Below are 22,918 nucleotides of genomic sequence, written 5' to 3'. Positions count from 1 at the left end.
CATTCCACAGGGCAAAAACTGGTTGAATCAACGTTGTTTCAAGGTAATTTGTCAAGGTATTGGGACGTGGAATCTATACTGAACAAACATTTGAATGGAACATGCAACAATTTCATAGATTTTACTAAGTTACAGTTCATATAAGGTAATCAGTCAATTGAAATAAGGCCCTAATCTAGGGATTTCACACTACTGGGAATACAGATGTGCATCTGTTGGTCACAGATGCCTTAAACAAAAGGTAGGGGTGTATATTTAAAAAACTGTCAGTATCTGGTGTGACCACCCTTTGGCTCATGCAGCAACACATCTTCTTTGCAAAGAGTTGATCAGGTTGTTGCAGTCATCATGCCAATTGCACATTCAGTCAAAACTTGAGAAATCTGTGGCATCATGTTGTGACAAAACTGCACATTTTAGAGTGGCCTTTTATTGTCTGCAGCACAAATTGCACCTGTGTAATGATCATGATGTTTAATCAGTTTCTTGATATGCCACATCTGTCAGGTAGATTGATTATGTTGGCAAAGGAGAAAAATGCTCACTAACAGCGATATAAATACATTTGTGCACAACATTTGAGAGAAATAAGCTTTTTTTGTGTATAATGGACCATTTTTGGGATCTTTAATTTCAGCTCATGAAACATGGGACCAACACTTTACATTTTACGTTTATATTTTTTGTTCAGTATACATGGAAAATACATTGGATTTGAAAAAAGTAATCAACTGTTGTTTTTAGGGTGAAATTTTAACAAACTTCAACATTGAGAAACCTTGTATAAAATATGTTGAATTTGTGCCTTTAAAACAACATCAGATCTTCAACTTTAGATCCATTATCAGAAAGAAATTATAATTATAAGAATTCTACAAAAAATAGACAATATAATAGGCCTAAGGTTTCAACCTTTGATGTAAAGACATTTAGTGATATTGAATTTTGTTGGGTTGTCAACACAACCAAATGTCAACATTTGATGGAGATTGGATAATTCAATCTGTGCCACACTTTTGAAATACAATATATAGCCTATTAAGTTGTCACAAGTTAACAAATAATATGTTGGATTCACGTCTCCAACTCAACCAAAAATAAAAGTACAAAAATAGGATGACTCAGATGGAACTAAAATGTATTAAAATGCATTTAAAAAATATGTTCCAGGCCTTTATGGTAGAGTGGCCAGGTGGAAGCCACTCCTCAGTAAAAGGCACATGACAGCCCACTTGGAGTTTACCAAAAGGCACTTAAAAGACTCAAGATTCTCTGGTCTGATGAAACCCTGAGCGCTCAGGGCCTCTTTGACTTGAATGCCAAGCGTTACGTCTGGAGGGAACCTGGCACCATCTCTACGGTGAAGCTACGGTGAAGCATGCTGGTGGCAGGGACTGGGATGTTTTTCAGCGGCAGGGACTGGGAGACTAGTCAGGATCGAGGAAAAGATGAACAGAGCAAAGTACAGGGAGATCATTGATGAAAACCTGCTCCAGAGCCCTCAGGACCTCAGACTAAGGCAAAGGTTCCAACAGGACAACGACCCTGATCACACAGCCAAGACAATGCTGGAGTGGCTTCGGGACAAGTCTCTGAATGTCCTTGAGTGGCCCAGCCAGAGCCCGGACTTGAACCCAATCAAACATCTCTGGAGAGACTTGAAAATAGCTGTGCAGCAACACTCCCCATCCAACCTGACAGAGCTTGAGAGGATCTGCAGAGAAGAATGGGAGAAACTTCCCAAATACAAGTGTGCCAAGTTTGTAGCGTCATACCCAAAAGAAGGCTGTTGTCGCTGCCAAAGGTGCTTTAACAAAGTACAGAGTAAAGGGTCTAAATACTTATGTAAATGTAATAGTTCCGTTTTTTATTGGTAATACATTTACAAAAATTCTAAAAACCTGTTTTTGCTTTATCATGATGGGGTATTGAGTGTAGATTGAAGGGATTTTTAAAATCCATTTTAGAATAAGACTGTAAATGTAACAAAATGTGGAAAAAGTCAAGGAGTCCGAATGCACTGTACATATAAATGTTGATATTTGGTTGCATTTTAAACCAAAAACAATTCAATATTACTTTTGTAATACAGTAAATAGCCTAAAGTTAAGGCTATCTTACAAACTAATGTAACATTCAACCTTAAATGAGTAACACATCCATGGTCACATTTTGAGGTTATTGTAACTATACTTCTTATGTAATCATATAAAATGTGTACAGTAGGTTCAAGATAACATGCATAGGTTTTCGCAGGTCTTCACAATTGCTGTAATAATCTGTGCAGAATCTTGAACGGCCTTGATCACATACACCATGTACTTTTAATGTAATCTCAACTGCAATCCAGGTCATTTGGTTCTGCTATTATATTAAGCACAGTGATAACCCATTAAACTGTTGTATAAATGAACAAAATATCTGACATTGTATTCCAATTTGAACTTTGCTCTACTTTTAAATGGTTGAAAGTGAAGTGATAGACATTCGGGTGACAACTTAACAAAATATCAGACATTGTTTTTCCATTGGAATTAGGTTGTGCTTTTAGATGGTTGGAAGCATATTGATTAAAAAACATGAGCTGGCGCATACCCAGAATAATAGTTAGTACTGACTAACGGCGAATAAACTATAAACTATCAAAATAAACAAAGTCGCACACCTCATGAATAAACTCCCAGCAATTGAATGGGTATTTACCAACGTTTCAGCGTCACTGTGCCTTCCTCATGGAAGCATATTGATAACACATTGGAAATTCAGCTAACTTTTGGCTGTCTTTTTGAGTGGGTGAATATAGGTTGTAATCTCATTGATCAACATCTCAACCAAATACTACCCAATTATCCATGTTTTGATAAGGTGGTGTGCCCAGTGGGATACCTCTTACCAGGTCATAAAATAGCATACGAATTGGATAATGTGATTTATCATACGTCTTGGATGATGTATAGTATTGTATATCTTTCTCTGAGACCAGAGCCCTTTACTATGAATCAGGTTTGTGGAGTTAGCAGGTACTGTAACTTTGGTCAACTCTGAGTTCAACTCGGGTTAACCGGTACCATGAAAGTCACTCACCTTTAAGCCAGGTAAATTTCTATGGCAACGAATCCTTCAGAACTAACCTGCTTGGGGCAGGCTAACTCAGGGCTAACTCAATGTGTCCTAAATAAGTGTCTGAGCCACTAGTTGAGGATCAATTTTTTTTAAATGTGTGTGTAAAAAAAAAAGTGAAATGTTAAAATACCTATCACATTACACATTTAGTAATGACAGCATTTGCTTTCCAAACTGTACGTTTTTTCGCGCAATTGTATTTTGAAATTTGCAAAAAGAAAACTGACAACCGTAAACAACCAATGACATATAATCCATAGATGGCAGTTCCCATTCAAGTCAAGACTGGTAGCCATTGCTAGTGTATCCATGAGTTTATCTGTAAAATTGCCAGGATTAAAGATTCCAAAACCCTGCTATGGATTATATGTCTATATACGGCCACAATGCAACAAGCTGTTCCACAGATCGAAGAAGGAGTGATAGTAGTGGGAAAAAGGTGCTTGTGCATTGATAAACACACCATTGATAAACACATTAACGATAAGTAATAAAATAAAGATAACTTTTCTTTCATTATCATTTCAGCACAAATAAAAATGTGGCACTGATCCGCCAATGGATTGATATTTCAGCATTGTCTCAATGAAGAGTTCGCCTTGAACTAGCCATGTGCGACATGCACACGCAGTTACAAGCCTGCTAGAGTTAGCGGCAGGCGGACGAGCAATATCCCCCATCATACAGATGAAGCCTGACCTGGAATGTGAAGATAACTGAAGCTGGCTAGCTTTATAAAAGCCTGAGTAGATCTAGTTTGCTTCGTAGTATACCACTCAGGTTGCTTGTTGCACCATAACAACAAAGGAGAATTACGGGGAGAATTTACATGGGTGTTTTGGGAAACTTACAACAAATGTTTGGATAATTTACGTAAAAGGTTAGGAGGACTAAAAAGACAAAGTTTAGGTAAATTTACATAGCAGGTTGGTGAATTTGGTTAAGTTTAGAATAAGGGTTAGGGGAAGGGTTAGCTAAAATGCTACAGTTGTCCCCAACTTGACTCAAACACGCAACATTTGGATTGCTAGATGGTCACAGATTACGCCCATCCATCCTCCCTGATCCAATCTCCCTACTCCAATCTCCCTACTTTTAGTTCTGTCTAAAGTAACTAAACCATTGGTGGGTATCATACTGTAGGCCTTGGAGGTGCCCAGAAATACGTAAAGTATGTTTCGTATGGCTCTGAGGACAGGCTGCGTGGTTTGTAAAATGACCCAACAAAACCAGTTGTCTGCACCATGCACCATTCATTCACACAGCCAAGGTGCTAAACTCAGCTGGAGTAGGACAGGTGCCAAACCGCCCAAACAAACTGTAAGGCTATATAGAAACTTTGAAACTGGTATAGAAAATACAACAAAGTGACCAAACGTGTAATCATGTTTTCAGATAGTAGGCGAACGTCAGTAAACGACATGACTAAAAGTGTTACCCTTTCAATTTATCGCTAGGTTTTCACGTGACATGAGGCGCGCACAAGTGGCGCGAAATTTCACTGATTGACATCTGAATATCATAAATGCCGAATTTGGGTGAGTCAATTGTAGTTTAATATTTAATCATTATTTAATAAAAGTTCAAAGAGGTAGACATTCCTGCAGAGATACACACAGGGGGAAGGATAGGCGGACGTGTTTCCTCAACTGCAGAGAATGTCCGAAGTTATTGGCCTTTTAAGAGGGGCACCTACATGCCTCAGTGAGCATTGCATAGTGGCCTTTGTTTGTTGTAGCAGTGGAGGCGGGGTCCATTGACCAAGCAGTGGCTATTCGGAGCGCGAGGTCCATTGTCAGAGAGCTTTTAGGAGAGGAAAGAAGTCCTGTATCTTCGGCTCTGGATAATTGCAGAATGGGTTTGGAATGCATTTAAGAAAACAGATCCAGCATATAAGGAATTCTGGACTAATAAGACCCCATCTTTCTAACTGCCTGGCGAGTTGTTGCTGATGCATTTTCACAGGCCATATCAATACATGTTCCAGAGAATGGCGACACTATATGAATGAAGATGCAATTAATCACTTGTGACTTGAGGTAAGGTTTTAAACACATTTTCATTGGTCTATATGTTTATCTTAGTTAGTGTACTTGTTTATAAGGGCTTAGACAGTGTGTGTTTGGACACACTCCTCCAAAGTCCAAACCTTTTCCCCAAAGGAAATTATGCACCTGTTATGTATCACAATATATATATATTTATTATAATACTTTTGACAATACATTTTAGAACGTGGAAGTGTTTTTTCCATAGAAAACTTTTTTATCGCCTTACTTTTTTGGTTGCCCTATGTGGCTTGGAGACCTGTTGCCCTGGTAACTGTTAGGGCTCATGTTTGTTGTGTGTGTGTGTGTGTGTGTGTGTGTGTGTGTGTGTGTGTGTGTGTGTGTGTGTGTGTGTGTGTGTGTGTGTGTGTGAGAGAGAGAGAAATAGAGCATAAGCTCTCTTTTAGACAGTGAGTAATATGCAACACTTTTGTCTTCCTCAGGTGATGTGAGTCTCAGAAATATCTGAAGAGAGTGTAAACTTGGGATTGCAGCCAGATCATGAAATGTTGGTGCTTGGGGATGCGGATTAAGTCTTAACCCCTCCCAGGGCCAGGCAGGTGTGGGATGTGGTGCACTGTTGTACAATGCCCTCCCAATATTGCACTCGTCCCGGCCTCCCGGACCCAGGGTATTCCATCTTTAACAGAGGAGCTCAGAAAGGTTGTTTTTCCTCATTATTTTCTCTCCGTAAACATGTGGAAGAGCACTGTGATATGTACTTCAAAACTTTGTTCTCACTTACAAATATATTTTCAAAATCACTTTCTACAGCACATTTTGCTACTACAATTATTAGAGATACATACTTCATATCTGTAGTACTGCCATTGGCTATATTGACCCAATTTATTCTATCTATTTGCAACATGTGGCCTGCTATGTGAGAAACCCAGGGAATTTATTCTATACAGTTGGTAAGCCTCTGCTTCCAAATGGTCCCACTGTCTGCACCTGACACTGGCTGGCTAGCTTCCACGTGGGGACCTTTGCCAACTCCACTAAGTCATTCTCTTCCCTCTGTCCTTTTGACTTCACTCTGAAAGTTCCCACATATTGGGATAGGAAGCAGTATTGCACAAACTCTGTATGGCCAGCGAGACCTAGGATGACAAATGCCTATCATATTGCATCTATTCACACCTGAGAGAGAGTTAGTCAGGATAGAGCAAAGAGAATGAATGATCAGATTGGAATCCAGCCACAGTAGTCTGGGGTCAATAGCAGGACATCTCCAGCTTAGTAGAATAATGCTTAAAATACTCCATTCTAAATGGAATCCAAATAAATGTTCAAGTCTGTCCTCAGCAGGGTAACTCGTTTTGTTGTTATTACACAAGTAGAATGGGAAGAGGCTTTATTTCACTTATGTGGTAACAAAATGCTCAACTCCATTACAAGGTAAATTACAATGTAACAACATGTTAAAATACAGTGTTATTATTGAGTTATTACAGTGTTACTACACCGGCATAAGAATAACGTAATTAGGCAATGTGACACATAATATATGATATTAAATATAGAAAGTTCTGTACAATGTATATGGATTTTTTTGACTGGCTATTATGGTGGAGCAGAGAAGCAGACAGTGGAGACAGGCAGTTCAGTCAGTTGAGCCCTGGGGTCTGTCTGCTCCTGGGAGGTATGATGACAACCACAGCACTCAGCGGTTAGATACAGTTAGCACCAGTGTCACCACATACTTCACTGACTAGATGACCTTGGAACAGCAGTGCTCACTCACAGTTGCTCTTGATTTATTTGACAGTTTTTAAAAAGTAGTATCGTTCATTAGCATACTTGTTCTGTACAGAATCACAAAGGTCAAATAAACATATTTTTAAGAAATTCAATTGTTTATTCTTTTTTGTGGACAAAGATTGTGTTGCTCTTTGTTTATGCTTCTGTTTAATGAATCAGTTAAAGATGACTTCATTCATAGAAACACTTCCAATAAGGCTTTATCTCATATTCAATTACTGGGCACAAACTCAGATGTCCAGGAAAGTATACACTAGAATCCACAGAGATACACATTTATTCAAAATAGGGACATAATTCCACTATTAAAGGCTTAACGTAATATGGGTAAATAACTGCAAGTCTACAGTCTCTTGTGACAGATCTGTATTTTGCTGCTGAGATGACATTATCTGATCATGACAGAGTTACCAGGAGTTTCATATCCAGAGGATGTACAGTATTTATCAAAATTCCCATCATCCCTGTAACGTTAGCTTATGGTTTTTATTTTACAGTTAGATATGAGATGGAAAAACACATCTTTTAACTGTTCGGTCTTAAAACACAAAATGGAATCCATTTATTCCTATAATAGCTGTAAATACAAAAACACAAAGCAACAACAGCACTCACACCTAACGTAGCAGTCAAACTCAACGGTTAACCGCTGTCATTCACACAACCACCGCTCATACAGTGAAATTGAGGGCAAGAACAGCAACTCGTACCTAAAAGTAACACAGTCCTACATACATGAATTATCATGTATACTTTCTTCCAAAGTCTCTGTACCTTTTTGCTTTCCAGTCTGGTATAATAACAATGTTGTAAATTGGTTCTTCTTCTTCCTTTACCACAACTCTGAAACCCCTCCCCTTTCACTCATGGGCAGACACAGTCACAAACATTTTAACAGCAGTTGGAAGTCTGTACTGAGAGGCAGTAAGAGTGTGTGTGTGTGAATGTGTGTGTGACTGATTGTGTAGATAGACAGTGCTGGACAGGTTACTCATCTATATGCCTCAGCACTCACACATCCTCGAATCATCTCACACCTTGATGTGCAGCAGGACCTGTTTGCGATATGGGTTGAAGTCGTCTGGAACAGTGTCTAATAAACAACAGATACATGAAGCAGAACATACAAGTAAATTAGTTCACTAGCATTATGTTGTTCAATACAAGTATCGTTAGTGGTTAGTAGCAATGTGAAGAACGGAGTCTTACCGTTGCAGCGGTAGCGCAGGTTGGACCAGATGATGTTCTCTTGGGAGAAACAGAAGACCCCCAGTCGTCCGCCTCTCATGGTAGTGTCAATCACCACGCCAGAGTCAGCCACAATCTCCGTCCCCTCATATAACTTCACCCTGCCACAGAGCGCGGGACAATGCACAAATCAGGGGACTTTTACATTCCCTTGTCATTTCTAGCCATGTTCCCTTTGGTAATTATCAAAATGAAAGTCATCCACACTGTCTTTATTTATACCACTGTCACATACCCATAACATGTGATTGTTGTGGGTAGCTGTAGTAGTTGGCATATGGTCATATAAGAGATTAGTCAAATGAAGTGCCACCAAACTAAAACCCAGTGGCAAGTAACCACAGAACTCAAAATGGGTTATTTGGATGAACAGAGAAAGAGAGACAGAGAGAGCAGGCCCAGCCCCTGTCCCAGCCGCTGCCTGAGTGAGTGCAGTGCATCGCTGCAGTGCTCCATTGACTCCTCTGCACAGCATACAAAGCAGGTGTCTCTCTGTTTGGGTCTGAATAGGGCCTCCCTGCCTCTAAAAAGACCTGTCTCTCTCTCTCTCCACTCTCCACTCTCCCCTCACTGCACCCCACTGGAGTGACCCCCCCTCCACAACCTCCACCCCCCCCAACTCTCCTTTTCTCTGGCAACTTTTTTTATAATGGGCAGTGGCATGTATTCATGGATGCCAAGGGAAGCTAAGCTTCCCCCAAAAAATGGACCCCAAAAAATATATACAAAATAATGTATCTTTTGCCTCTCTGTGTTTCATAAATTTCCTTCAATTCGCAACAGGCTGAATGTATTTCATCTGATCTAATGTAACAGTGCCCCTCTGTCTCAGTATGTGCAGCATATCTATCTGATGCTGTCTGGTCAGAAAGAGTATGAAATTGTTGCTGCCCATAGCATTGAATGCAAGGGAAGCCAGAAAGCATTTGGTCTCCATTGGAAAAAAAAATGAAAAAAATAACAGCCAATCAGTGTTGAGCTAAACTGTGTGAGCTCAACACTGAATGGTCCTGGAGCACCAAACAAAAGGTGTCAAGGGAAGCCAGTTTGGATTTAGCTTTAGACTAATCACATCACAAGCCAAACATCATTATTGACAGAAAAAAACGTGAATTTCTGTCACGATCGTCTTGACAAGAGAGATTGGACCAAGGCGCAGCGTGTGCAAAATACATCTTCTTTTATTGAGAAGAGAGAGAAAACACAAAACGAACACTATATACAAACTAACAAAACAACAAACGACCGTGAAGCTAAATAACGTAAGTGCACAGACAAGCAACAAACGTTCAACATAGACAACTACCCACAAAAGCCTACTGCCTATGGCTGCCTTAAATATGGCTCCCAATCAGAGACAATGAATGACAGCTGTCTCTGATTGAGACCCAATCTAGGCAGCCATAGACATAACTAGACAACCTCACTCTTCTCTACCCCATACACATACAACACCCCTAGACTAGACAAAACACACAAAGACAACCCACCCCAACTCACGCCCTGACCAACTAAATAAATAACAGAAAAAGGAACAATAGGTCAGGAACGTGACAATTGTTGCATCTCCTTGTGTTGTTGTCTTCCGGTGGCTAGCTTGCTAAAATTGTCCCTTTCCTAAATTAGCAATGGATGGAGATAGGGATTTGGACTTGTGGTTTTACTTCATTCTCCATACTGGCCAATGATTATAACGGCGATTCTGATCCAACCATAAATTCATACATTGTGCCCCAGGTAGTATGCTGGCCTGGCGCATCGTTGCCCATGAAAGGTAGTTAGGCTAACAAGCAAGCATTTTAATCAGGTAGCCTAGGACAACAAAAAGTGTGTACTATGTGACAGAGTCATAAGCCGTTTAGGCAACATGAAAGAGGAGGATGGCATTGGCGTTTCTCTACAAGTAGGGTGAGTCAACATGTTTTTCTACTTATCCGTACGCAAACACACACAAATACACACAAACACACACTAATACACACAAACACACACAAATACACACAAACACACAGAAATCAGTTACATGGACAGCCACATCATATTTTGCTTACGTTGATTGGACTCGTTTTGGTATCTTTTAGTTGTCACTGTATTAGACTAAGCATAGGTGATTAGATGATGTTGAAATGGTGCTGGAATAGCGGAGGCAGCTCCTGTTTCTTTGCAACTTGCGGAAACTTTCCGTGGTTCTAAATCCATAAACATTACCTTGCTTGAACATGCTGTAGGTCATGTAACTGTTTGTTACATGCAATATGTTTTGTGGACTTCACCGGACAGATGTTGCTCTCCAGTTTTGTAATGAAACAAATATGTCGTTGAATTTATTCTGCCACTGTGTCTTCTTATTGTATATATATCACAGTGTCAAGACAGGCTATAGAGCAAATAAAGCAATTATCACAACACATAGGTTATATAATGTCTTTTTGTTCTGGCTTGGCTTCCCCGGTGATTTTACCCACGCATCGCTACTGATAATGGGCCAGAAATGTAAGGGTTTTGAGAGATGCTCAAACACAGGTATTGGTTCAAATTAATGTGTCTTTTGAAAATGTCTAGCTGATGCTTTGTTGAGCACAATGTGGTATTTATGCCACCCAATAAAGCTGGTTTCTTAAACTATTTGCATAAGCAATATGTTCCTCGGACATGACGTCTGATTCAAGATATTCTCTTTCACTCTTAGAATTTGACAATCTGCTTGAGATTTTTCCTTATTCTGCTATGTGAGTCTGCCTCTAGTCAGACTCCCTCACACTTGTTTATCTTTCTGTTTCTTTCTCTGTCTTTGATACTCTCCCTGCTCTCTCCCTCTCTCGCTTTCTCCCCTCACCCCCCCTTCTCTCTCTCTCTCTCGCTCTCTCTCTGTCTCTCTCAGACCCCCCACTCTACAGTAGTTTCCTCTGGATCTGCATATGAACGGGCGCTCAGCAAATTCTTGCCAAGGATTTGGTTGACATGGCAACGGGGACAATAGAGGGCCAGGGGGCCCGGTCTCTCTGTAAAAGTCACAAAGAGGTTTAGGAGGGAAAAATATGGAGTATATATTGGTGAATAGCCACCCAGTCCACCAAACTGCCACCAGCCATCTTTCTTTTTCTATTTTTTATCATCCAAGCCAAGGCAGTGTAAACTCCCTCTAGTGGTCAACAGTGGTCACACACAGCCGTGTACCACAACAGTGTCCTGTTCAGTGAGGATGAGCTCAGCTTCAAGTTCAAAGCCATCGAACCCATCTGCCCCCGAGTAAGTAAAAAACAATGGAATTCTGATACATAGTTAAGCAGGTACTAAATGACTTCAGATCATAAATTCTATTGACAATAAAACAGTTACTGAACAGCTGATACAAATAGAAAGTAGTAGATTAAAATAAAATAAAAATAATAAAGAACTAAGAGAGAAAGAGGGGTGTGGCCTACCTGATGTATCCCACCTGGGGCCTGTGGCTGAGCTGCCAGCGGTAAGACGTCTTGTCTCTCCAGCCCACATTCCGTGGGTCCGACCACAGGAGCTTCACCTCCTCGTTGGTGTCCCCTGTGTGCCACAGGGCGTTACGCAGGTACTCACCAGGCCCTGTACGGGACTTCACTGCCTGGAGGGGGATAAGAGAGAGAGAGAGAAAGTTTTTTGCATATTCTGAACCCTGTAGTAGATACTTTTTCCATTATTATATTTCACTGGATAACAATCAAAGGTTTTTACAATGTCTCTCTACCACAACATGCTTTGTTGTACTTACACTACCGTTCAAAAGTGTGGGGTCACTTAGAAATGTCCTTGTTTTTGAAATAAAAGCATATTTTTTGTCCATAAAAAACATAAAATTGATCAGAAATACAGTCTAGACATTCTTAATGTTATACATGACTATTGTAGCTGGAAACGGCAGATGAAAACTGTTGTACTGTTTAAAGAAGCAATAAAACTGGCCTTCTTTAGTCTAGTTGAGTATCTGGAGCATCAGCATTTGTGGGTTTGATTACAGGCTCAAAATGTCCAGAAACAAATAACTTTCTTCTGAAACTCATCAGTCTATTCCTGTTCTGAGAAATGAAGGCTATTCCATGTGAGAAAATGCCAAGAAACTGAAGATCTCGTACAACGCTGTGTACTACTCCATAGAACAGCGCAAGCTGGCTCTAACCAGAATAGAAAGAGGAGTGGGAAGCCCCAGTGCACAACTGAGCAAGAGGACAAGTACATTAGAGTGTCTAGTTTGAGAAACAGACGCCTCACAAGTCCTCAACTGGCAGCTTAAATAGTACCCACAAAACACCAGTCTCAACGTCAACAGTGAAGTGGCTGCTCCGGGATGCTGACCTTCTAGCCTTCATTTCTCAGAACAAGAATAGACTGACGAGTTTCAGAAGAAAGGGTATTTGTTTCTTGACATTTTGAGCCTGTAATCGAACCCACAAATGCTGATGCTCCAGATACTCAACTAGACTAAAGAAGGCAAGGTTTTATTGCTTCTTTAATCAGAACAACAGTTTTCAGCTGTGCTAAAATAATTGCAAAAGGGTTTTCTAATGATCAATTAGCCTTTTAAAATGATAAACTTGGATTAGCTAACACAACATGCCATTGGAACACAGGAGTGATGGTTGCTGATAATGGGCCTCTGTACGCCTATGTAGATATTCCATTAAAAAAACTGCAGTTTCCAGCTACAATAGTCATTTACAACATTAACATGTCTACACTGTATTTCTGATCAATTTGATGTTATTTTACTGGACAAAACATTTGCTTTTCTTTCAAAAATAAGGACATTTCAAAGTGACCCCAAACTTTTGAACGGGGGTGTATATCCAACAGCAGAGTCTGTCTGAAGGTGATTCTCAGGAAGTGTCCAGATTCAGACAAGTTTCTTATCAGTAGCACCACCTATAGGCTGCTGTGTTTGTGTCCCATCACTCACTTTGAGCTGCAGGCCAGGTTGGGCCATGGCCCTGAAGGGTGTCGACTGCCAGTAGGTCTGCTCTGTCTGTTTCCACATCACCACGTAGAAGGAAGAGGAGTCCTGGTAGCCGAAGATGAAGCCTGCATAGTCGTCGTCCGTCACCGTGTTGATGTGGAAGGTGCCCTCAAAGTCCACCCCATTGAACGCTGTGTAGCCTTGGGGAGGTTATTGCGTTGAGTCAGGTCAATTCAGTTCATTGGAATTTAAAAATATACAGTACCAGTCAAACATTTGGACACACTTACTCATTCAAGGGTTTTTCTTTATTTTTACTATTTTCTACATTGTAGAATAATAATGGAAACATCAAAACTATGAAATAACACATATGGAATCATGTAGTTAGCAAAAAAGTGTTAAACAAATCAAAATATATTTTATATTTGAGATTCTTCAAAGTAGCCACCCTTTGCCTTGATGACAGCTTTGCACACTCTTGGCATTCTTTCAACCAGCTTCATGAGGTAGTCACCTGGAATGCATTTCAATTAGCAGGTGGGCCTTGTTAAAAGTTAATTTGTGGAATTTCTTTCCTTCTTAATGCGTTTGAGCCAATCAGGTAGTGGTGGTATACAGAAGATAGACCTTTTTGGTAAAAGACCAAGTCCATATTATGGCAAGAACAGCTCAAATAAGCAAAGAGAAATGACAGTCCATCATTACTTTAAGACATGAAGGTCAGTCAATGCGTAAACTTTCAAGAACTTTGAAAGTTTCTTCAAGTGCAGTTGCAAAAACCATCAAGTGCTATGATGAAACTGACTCTCATGAGGACTGCCACAGGAAAAAAAGACCCATAATTACCTCTGCTGCAGAGGATAATTTCATTAGAGTTACCAGCCTCAGAAATTGCAGTCCAAATAAATGCTTCACAGAGTTCAAGTAACATCTCAACATCAACTGTTCAGAGGAGACTGTGTGAATCAGGCCTTCATGGTCAATTTGCTGCAAAGAAACCACTACTAAAGGACACCAATAAGAAGAATAGACTTGCTTGGGCCAAGAAACATGAGCAATGAACATTAGACAGGTGGAAATGTGTCCTTTGGTCTGATGAGTCCAAATTTGAGATGTTTGGTTCCAACCACAATCTCTGCATGTGTGGTTCCCACCATGAAGCATGGAAGAGGAGATGTGATGGTGTGGGGGTGCTTTGCTGGTGACACTGTCAGTGATTTATTTAGAATTCAAGGCACACTTAACTAGCATGGCTAACACAGCATTCTGCCGAGATACGCCATCCCATCTGGTTTGCGCTTAGTGAGACTATCATTTGTTTTTCAACAGGACAATGGCCCAACACACCTCCAGGCTGTGTAAGGGCTATTGTACCAAGAAGGAGAGTGATGGAGTGCTGCATCAGATGACCTGGCCTCCACAATCACCCGACCTAAACCCAATTGAGATGGTTTGGGATGAGTTAGACCGCAGAGTGAAGGAAAAGCAGCCAACAAGTGCTCAGCATATGTGGGAAATCCTTCAAGACTGTTGGAAAAGCATTCCAGGTGAAGCTGGTTGAGAATGCCCTTGAATGAGTAGGTGTGTCCAAACTTTTGACTGGTACTGAATATATTTATTTCCAGCACCTTTTCAATACCCAGCTATACTCAAATCACTGTGTTGGCCAGAATTTGAGCAATTCTATTTAGAATGCATCACAGGACCAGGACAAGAAGTAACAAACAACATAACCCATAACATCAACGTACCCACAGCTAAACCAGGATCACTGTTCATGGTCTGAACTATTTCCATGCCCTGCAATAAAAGAGGATTCTTTAATATCAGAATCCGTATCCACAATGAATCATACACCTAATTTTAGAGTATTCCATAAGAGCGTGACAAATATGCACTATGCAATTTACCATGCTTTAGTCTGTAGTCAATGCACTAGCATAGGCCTATTTATAATAACCAGTAGGTAGGAGGATAACCTTAATAAAGGGATATTTCAGCCTACAATCAAAGTTGTTCATGTGTTGAGCCAAAGAGGGAGGTCAAGGGTCACCTGATTGAGCACCACCCAATTGGGATCGATCTGGGCATCGCCCTCTGGATCCAGAATGACTGTCTGATAGGCTCTGAAGTCTGTCAGTGTGACCTCTGAACTCTCAGGGCACACATCAATCAGATCCCAGACTGAATCGTTGTCAAAGTCGTTCTCACACACGTCGCCCACCCCGTTACCTGGGAGAGGAGAGGGAGATGGCCATAGTAAGACAGAGGGGCACTTTTGAAGCATGTAGCAGAAGTAAAAAAAATAAGCTAAAACTTGAACATTGAACTATCCCTTTAACGGTTGGTTACTGTTAAAGGGATAGTTCACTGTTCAAGTTTTAGTAACGGTTGGTTACTGTTAGAATCTTTCTGGTTGGGGTTGGTGATAAGTCTGCAGTTGTCTTGAACGTCTGGGATCCCGTCATTGTCATCGTCATCGTCACAGTCATCCCCAAGGCCATCGTTGTCCGAGTCCAGCTGGGAGCTGTTGGGATGGTCAGGGCAGTTGTCCCTGGAGTCCTGGTGACCGTCCCCATCCCTGGAACACACATAGACACATTGGAATTCAGTTCAACTCCTAGGATGGGATTTAATTCAAGACGTGCTCTAGCGCAGTTCACTAGACAACCGACAATGCGCCTTAGGCATTTTAAACAACGTTCATGGTAAATGCTGCACATGTCGGCTCAATCGTAAATGACCTTTTAAAATCCAGTATAGTGCGCTGCCCTATAATGCGCCTTGCATTGAATCCTGGCCCAAGTCATGTTATGTTCACTTATTTTGTTTGTACCGAAATAGTTAGTGTTTTTTGATCACCTAGAAAAACACCATCAGGAAGTTCTAACAACTGCAGCACAAAAACAAGCCCCAGCAGGTGTGTGTGTCTACTTGTAAATCCCAGCAGGTGTAAAGTGAGTGTGTGTTTTTGTGAATATGAGTGCAGCAGGTGCATGTATGTGTGTGTTAGCCACAGCAGGTGTAGCGCTGTGTGACAGCTGTAGCAGTGTGAGTGCAGTTTGTTTGTGTGCGGGCGTGCGTGCGTGTGTGCGTGCATGTTTAAATCAGAGACTCACGTGTCCTGGTCAGTGTCACACACATCCCCCACCAGGTCATTGTCAATGTCCGTCTAGGGGGAGAGGGTCAGAATAAACCAAAGACAAGACAAATGAGCAGCCTAAACCCCTGTTTCAGCCAAGAGTGGCTGAATATCTTCTGTAGATCCACATTTTGGGAATTGGGGGTGTGTGAAGGTTATTTTACCTGCATGGGGTTGCTGATCTCAGGGCAGCTGTCACAGGCGTCTCCTACCCCGTCTCCGTCCCTGTCTGTCTGCATGGGGTTGGGGACCTTGGGGCAGTTGTCCAGCACGTTGGGGATACCTGAACACCAGGGTAAGACAGGGGGGAGACATGAGGGCCATCACCTAGTTGCTTAGATTTGCTATGTTAACAATGAGTGTAATGCCAACTTCAACGGCGGCTCACAAAAAGGTCTCCCGGACATCTTGCCGTTTATGCGTGAGTGAGTGTGTGAGTGAAAGTGTGAGTGTGTGCGCACGCGTCTGTGTGAATACACACCATCTCCATCTATGTCATTGTCACAGGCGTCTCCTTGCCCGTTGCTGTCCGTATCCTTCTGGTCAATGTTAGGGACATTGGGACAGTTGTCACAGGCGTCACCGAAAGAGTCTGTGTCTGAGTTCTGCTGATCTTTGTTGGGTTCTAGTCGACAGTTATCCTGCAAAATATAACAGTTATGGTCATGAGAAAAAATGAGAAACAATGACTTACAATCATACAAGTTATATTATCACACACATACACCCAGATACAATTACCACAGAGGGTCTGAGATGGAAACACACACACCTCCACATTCTTGATGCCGTCCCCATCTGCGTCCTCGTCACACTGGTCTCCGATGCCATCGTTGTCTGCGTCCTCCTGGCCTGAGTTGGGTGTGTAAACACAGTTGTCCTGTTTACAGTGCTTGTCATTGTCCATACAGGGTAGAGAGCGGTCTGGGTATCCATCAATGTCTGTATCTGTGCCACAAGTGTTCCCGTTACCGGCCCAGCCAATGTTGCACTGGCGAATGGAAGAAAAGAGAGCATTTTAAAACAAACCTACAATACATCTATAACAGGGGTGGGCAATTCCAGTCCTTGAGAGCCTGATTGGTGTCACAGTTTTGTCCCAGCTCCAGCTAACACACCTGACTACAATAATCACCTAATCATGATCTTCAGTTTAGAATGCAATTTGATTAATCAGCTGTGTTTGCTAGGGATGGAGAAAAAGTGTGACACCAATCAGGCCCTCGAGGACTGGAGTTGCCCAGCCAAGATCTATAAAGTAGTATTTAGAGTTTGGCAGTATAGGGCAGTGTGGCTCCTCTTTTCCTGTCCAGGATGGCAAAGGTAGTAAAAGAACACTGTTGCTTACCGCACAGGACACCTCTCCGTTCCTCTCTATAATGCAGTGGGCGTTGGCATCACAGGGGTTAAAGCTGAGTGTGGCACAGGACCTACGGGGCACGCAGCCCACTGTCTGGTTCCCCAAGTAACCCACCTTACAGCCACCACACCTGAACGAGCCCTGGGAGAGATGGAGAGAAGGAGAGGTGGGAGAGAGAGAGGAGGAGGGTGGAGAGAGAAAGAGAGAAGGAGAGGTGGGAGAGAGAGAGGAGGAGGGTGGAGAGAGAAAGAGAGATGGGGGAGAGAGAGGAGGAGGGTGGAGAGAGAAAGAGAGATGGGGGAGAGAGAGGAGGAGGGTGGAGAGAGAAAGAGAGATGGGAGAGAGAGAGGAGGAGGGTGGAGAGAGAAAGAGAGAAGGAGAGGTGGGAGAGAGAGAGGAGGAGGATGGAGAGATAAAGAGAGATGGGGGAGAGAGAGGAGGAAGGGAGAGAGAACAGCTTTACTACACAGCGGCTCTAGAGTACTCTCATATGATCACAAGAGGGTGATGTCTCGTTGTGAAGATTTGACGCTGTACATACATTGTAATAAACATCTTCACATTGGAAAAGGGTTCTACTTACGATGGTGTTGGTACACATGGAGTGGGGCACACAGGCGTTGGCAACTTCAATACACTCATCGATGTCTACACACTCCTGTAGACAAAACCACAGCAAGGTGTGTGAGGAAGAAAAAAGACAATAGGGAATTATGGATTATGTCAATAAGGAAAAAAGTGATTGTGTGTGTGTGTGTGTGTGTGTGTGTGTGTGTGTGTGTGTGTGTGTGTGTGTGTGTGTGTGTGTGTGTGTGTGTGTGTGTGTGTGTGTGTGTGTGTGTGTGTACCTGCTTGTGGTGCTTGGCGTACTCCAGTCCGACCCCAAAGACGGGTGGGCCCCAGAGACCAGGGGGACAGAGCTCACAGCTGAAACCCTTCACTGTGTTTATACACGCACCTGGAGAGTAGCAGGGCTGGGCTATGGAACACTGAGACAAATTAGAGAGACAGAGAATAGAAATAGAGAGAGAACAGAGAGAGTGGGGGAGACGAGAGAGAAATAGACAGAGATAAGTGGTACAGTAGGGGCTCTTTGAAATAAGAGCCGTGCTGAGTACTTGAAGTGACTCTGTCTATTTTGACAACAGCTCAGCTGTCACAATAAAAGCTTTGTCAATTCACATTTCATTCAACTGTGAGCTTGAGGCAGTGTAAAAACCACAATTTAAAACTCGGCCAGGCTAATTTCCATTTCCTGTCTGTTATTGTGTTATACCTCGTCAATGTCCTGGCAGTGGGTTCCGTTGCCCATCATGCCCTCTGGGCAGGGACCACAGCGGTACCCTGGGTAGTCAAAGGTCTCCATGCAGGACACACCCTTAAAACAGGGGTTGGGGGAGCAGGGGGAACGAGGGTCGTGGAAGCCTGGAGGTCAACACACCGTTGGTTTAGGTTTTGTTGTGTATTTAAGAGCAAGACATGAACAGGGAACAATGGGTCAAATTTTCCACACATATAGTTTTTTCCCCCATGGCCGTTCACTCACCACACACTTGGCACTCCAGAATGGTGTTCCTAATCAGGGACATCTCCTTCACCTGGAGAAGGAGAGGACATCAGTGAAAATGCACAATCACATACAGTATGCAGACACACATACATGCTGCATGCATACACTTGTACAAACCCACACACACACACACAACCCACCTGCTCTCTGATGTCCTCTCGCAGCTCTCCTAGGATCTGGTTAAAGATGATTAGCTGACCAATCAGAGCCTTAGTGTGGTCACCTGACATACAATACCCACAGAATGCCAAATCATTGTCAAGTAAAGTCAACACACATTTCCATAAGACATTGATTCCACTGTATACTAGAAAAGAGACATTTGGATACACTCACCTAGAATGGAGTTCACTTCTGCAGTCGCACCGACTGTAAGAAGAGGAAAAGGACTTTAAGTTGAAACATGTTCAGGATACACATCTGATTAACTTTTTTCATAACAGACTTCATCTTGGAAAGTCATATAGGGATTTTGGACACACCTGTGTTGTAGACTGATGAATCCCCCTGGAATGGACAGTCTGTCAGGGCACCTGCTTTGGCCACACTGCCCCCTAGAGCCATTTTGAGGGACTCCACAGCGCCCTGTAATGGGAGAAGCTTGGATCACACCATGCTGTGGTTGAAGCTGCTATGATATGATATGATTTGATATGACAGCTGTTGCTATGGTTAAAGGTAGTCAAAGAGGACCACCTCTCAATTCGACTCTCAAAAGTCGCCTCCACTCCCCGTCTGCTCCACTTCATCTACACTGATGTGAAAGACCTTGACAGGTGAAAGCTAATTTCCAGTAGGCATCCACCATATTGCTTTACCCAGTGTTTTCAAATAAGTGCAGATTGAGGATAGGAGACGAGGAGAGCAAGCCACGTTGGGCTATTGAGATGAAGCCCTGGCCCCTAGCTAAAGGGGCATGGGATTTACTTGAGATTTAGTGTCAGACTCAGTGCTCCTTGTCACCTGTAGCCTTGCGTAGGCCTTGAAGCCATTACGAATCTCCACCTTCTCCGCAGAGAGAGGGACCAATGGAGGGAGGCCCTGGCTGGAGTCAGCCAATCGACAATTGACGTAGAGCTCCAGGTGTAGGTTGTCTCTGCGCAGGCCTCCAACCCGGAGAATAATGGAGTGTGTGCGACCATCAGCCAGGTTTGCGCTCTGGAGGTTCACTGTGTGAATTTTGCCATCCTCCCTCACGTAACGCACCAGAGCTACGAGAGAGGGTAACAGGGGGAGGGGAAAAAATGGATGGATTTACTGAACAAGGAAAGGTAACTAATAACAGCAAAAGAAGAACAATGAGAGAAAAGTCAAACAGATACAAAAAAGGTGGGTGGAAAAAGTGAAACTTAATGGACAGATTGATATTCATGTGAACACTTTTAAATACTAAAGGTGGTTTGAAACTGAGTTAGTTGAATGCTCCGTCACAGAGAAACTGGGAAATAGTTAATGCTGGTTTAGTCAGTGGGTGAGAGTGAAGTACCTTTATTGATCTTTCCCATGATGGCCAGCTCCAGGTACTTCTTGTTCTCCTCTTTGCTGTAGAGGCCCAGCAGCACCCCTCCCATCTTGGGAGGCAGGCGGAATGTGGACACGATGTAGATGTCACTGAGCACACTCATGGCACCTGTCACCTTCTCCACCGCAGACACACTGGTCTTGGAGTCCAGGGTTAGCATGTCAATGACTGGAGAGGGGGTGGGGAGAGAGCGATGATGAAAGAGAGACTGACAGAGAGAGATAATGAAGAGAGAGGGTATCTATCTACCATTTTCCCTGATCAAAGGCTCTCATCCAGTCCCATGATGACGCTTCACCTTTGACCCTTGCCCAGGTATATGAGGACACCTGTTGAGTGACTAGTTGACATCTCTGAAGCAACATCTAACTTAACAATAGCAAATCTGACTCTTATTATAACCACATCCCTTATGAAGACTTCTTAAGAAACAAGTTTTACAAGTTATTTTATTTCACTAATAAATAGTCCCCATCTACAGTTTAAATGTTTGTTTAATAGGCAGATAGTACAGTGTTATAACATTGAAGGTACAAATACATAGTACATTTCAACTATTTTCTTACACATATTTTTCTATTTAATTTCTCTTCCTATGACTATGAATTTCTCTCTGTATTTATTGTCTTTCCTAGACTGTGCACCAATACAGAATTAATTTACTTCCATCAATTTTAGTAGTGGTATTCCTGAACATTATCACAGAGAACTTCATAATGCCAAAAGTCAAAGCCCATGCTGACACATTGTTGGATATTAAAACCCAGGGGAAAACAAAAGAGAGGAATAAAAGGAGCAGGACTCCTGGCTGCTTTCTAGCTCTTAGTAAGAAGGCTTTCCCCTTCCTCCTTCCTCTCTCTGCCTCTCTCTCTCTCTTGCTATTATTTCTGACACTTCTTCACCCGTTCACACACTGGTTTGGACAATGAGGTTTGGCAATGATCAGGATTTCTGCCACAAACAGGCTGTGAGCACTCAGGGGAGAAAGAGGGGAATAAGGGGGAAAGTCAGCCAAGGAAGTCAGAAAATAGTTGGCCTAGCACTTTCTCTGTTCCTGTATATGTCATAAAGAATACAAGTGGAGGAGACGATCAGTTATGACATGTGGAAGGAAAAAACTGGTTATCTCAACAAAAAAAAGAAAAGAGAGAGAAAATATGAATGATCAATTAGAAATAATATTAAATATTATTCGTGTATGAAATGGAAAATAAATAACCTAATTAACCAGCAGTGAAACATGACCAACATAACCAAGATGAATGAGAAAACAGATGAAAGAAAGTAGCCTATAGAGATAAAACAGCACATTTCAAGCCATAAAGGTGAGAGAAAAACGTTGCGCCCTGTGTGTGGAGTGTTTTACGCTCGACTTGGAAATTGTTATAGGGCTCACACACACTTCTAAAACTACAGTTTTAACTCATATTTTCAGGGTTATAATAACCATCTCGAGTTTATGTGTGTCTATGGCAGAACAAAGTGAAGTCCAGACCAAAAACTGTCTGCATCAATTCATTTCGAAAACACACTTCCACCTAATTTAATTTGATGATTCACAAAATACGCACTACTATGAGTGAGTTAGTATTATTTGTTTTACCTTGCATATCTTGCTTATCCATTGGCTCACATGTTGCAATGAATAGAAATGTGGATAGAGCCAGAAAAGTTGGCACATCGCGCCTCGCACCCATGTCCCAAGAAACGGTGCGGGAAAGTTGACACGAAAGTCAACAGGAGTAAATAACTATCCGCCGAGAGTCCAGTTTGATGTTTATGAATGGAGCTTTATTTCAAAGTGAAAAATATAAGTCTGCAGTGTGAGTTGACCGCAGAATGTAGGTTCAAGAGCCGTTACAAATGTCGACTGGCTTCCTACAGGCGCGCTCCGGCCAAGTACCTCGTTCGCGCAGAGTGGATGTGACAGTGAGCGAGGGAGTTCATTCGCCTGCTATAACCTGAGGCTTGCGGGGTGTCCAACTTTCTCAATTCTCATGTTATACAGCCATAATCTAGGCTGTGCCGGTAGTCTATACAGTAATTCATCTGCTATAAAGTTATTTATAGCAGGGGTGTTCAACTCTTACCCTATGAGGTATGTTGTACCTAATAATTAATTGCACCCACCTGGTGTTCCAGGTCTAAATAAGTCCCTGATTAGAAGGGAACAATGACAGAACGCAGGTAGAACTGGCTTCGAGGTCCAGAGTT

General features: G+C 42.2%; 1 protein-coding gene across 1 annotated transcript; it reads right to left on the bottom strand.

Moving 5' to 3' along the window:
- Positions 1 to 7,197: 7,197 nt before the first annotated feature.
- LOC120048481 (thrombospondin-3a-like) lies at positions 7,198 to 22,594 on the bottom strand. Its single transcript, XM_038994483.1, has 22 exons — positions 22,308 to 22,594; positions 20,669 to 20,872; positions 20,146 to 20,393; positions 19,665 to 19,767; positions 19,519 to 19,551; positions 19,323 to 19,405; positions 19,159 to 19,210; positions 18,889 to 19,037; positions 18,461 to 18,601; positions 18,196 to 18,270; positions 17,601 to 17,753; positions 17,025 to 17,243; positions 16,734 to 16,893; positions 16,417 to 16,535; positions 16,230 to 16,282; positions 15,510 to 15,691; positions 15,164 to 15,342; positions 14,862 to 14,910; positions 13,111 to 13,307; positions 11,609 to 11,781; positions 8,145 to 8,284; positions 7,198 to 8,028 (listed from the first exon to the last, which is right to left on the bottom strand). Exons 1-22 carry the CDS (start codon positions 22,399 to 22,401, stop codon positions 7,967 to 7,969), a joined length of 2,868 nt encoding a protein of 955 aa, XP_038850411.1. The 5' UTR covers positions 22,402 to 22,594; the 3' UTR covers positions 7,198 to 7,966.
- Positions 22,595 to 22,918: the final 324 nt, after the last annotated feature.

The sequence above is a fragment of the Salvelinus namaycush genome, chromosome 5, assembly GCF_016432855.1.
Source record: "Salvelinus namaycush isolate Seneca chromosome 5, SaNama_1.0, whole genome shotgun sequence".
In the NCBI taxonomy this organism is placed as follows: domain Eukaryota; kingdom Metazoa; phylum Chordata; class Actinopteri; order Salmoniformes; family Salmonidae; genus Salvelinus; species Salvelinus namaycush.
This window is presented reverse-complemented; position numbering and strand designations above follow the sequence as displayed.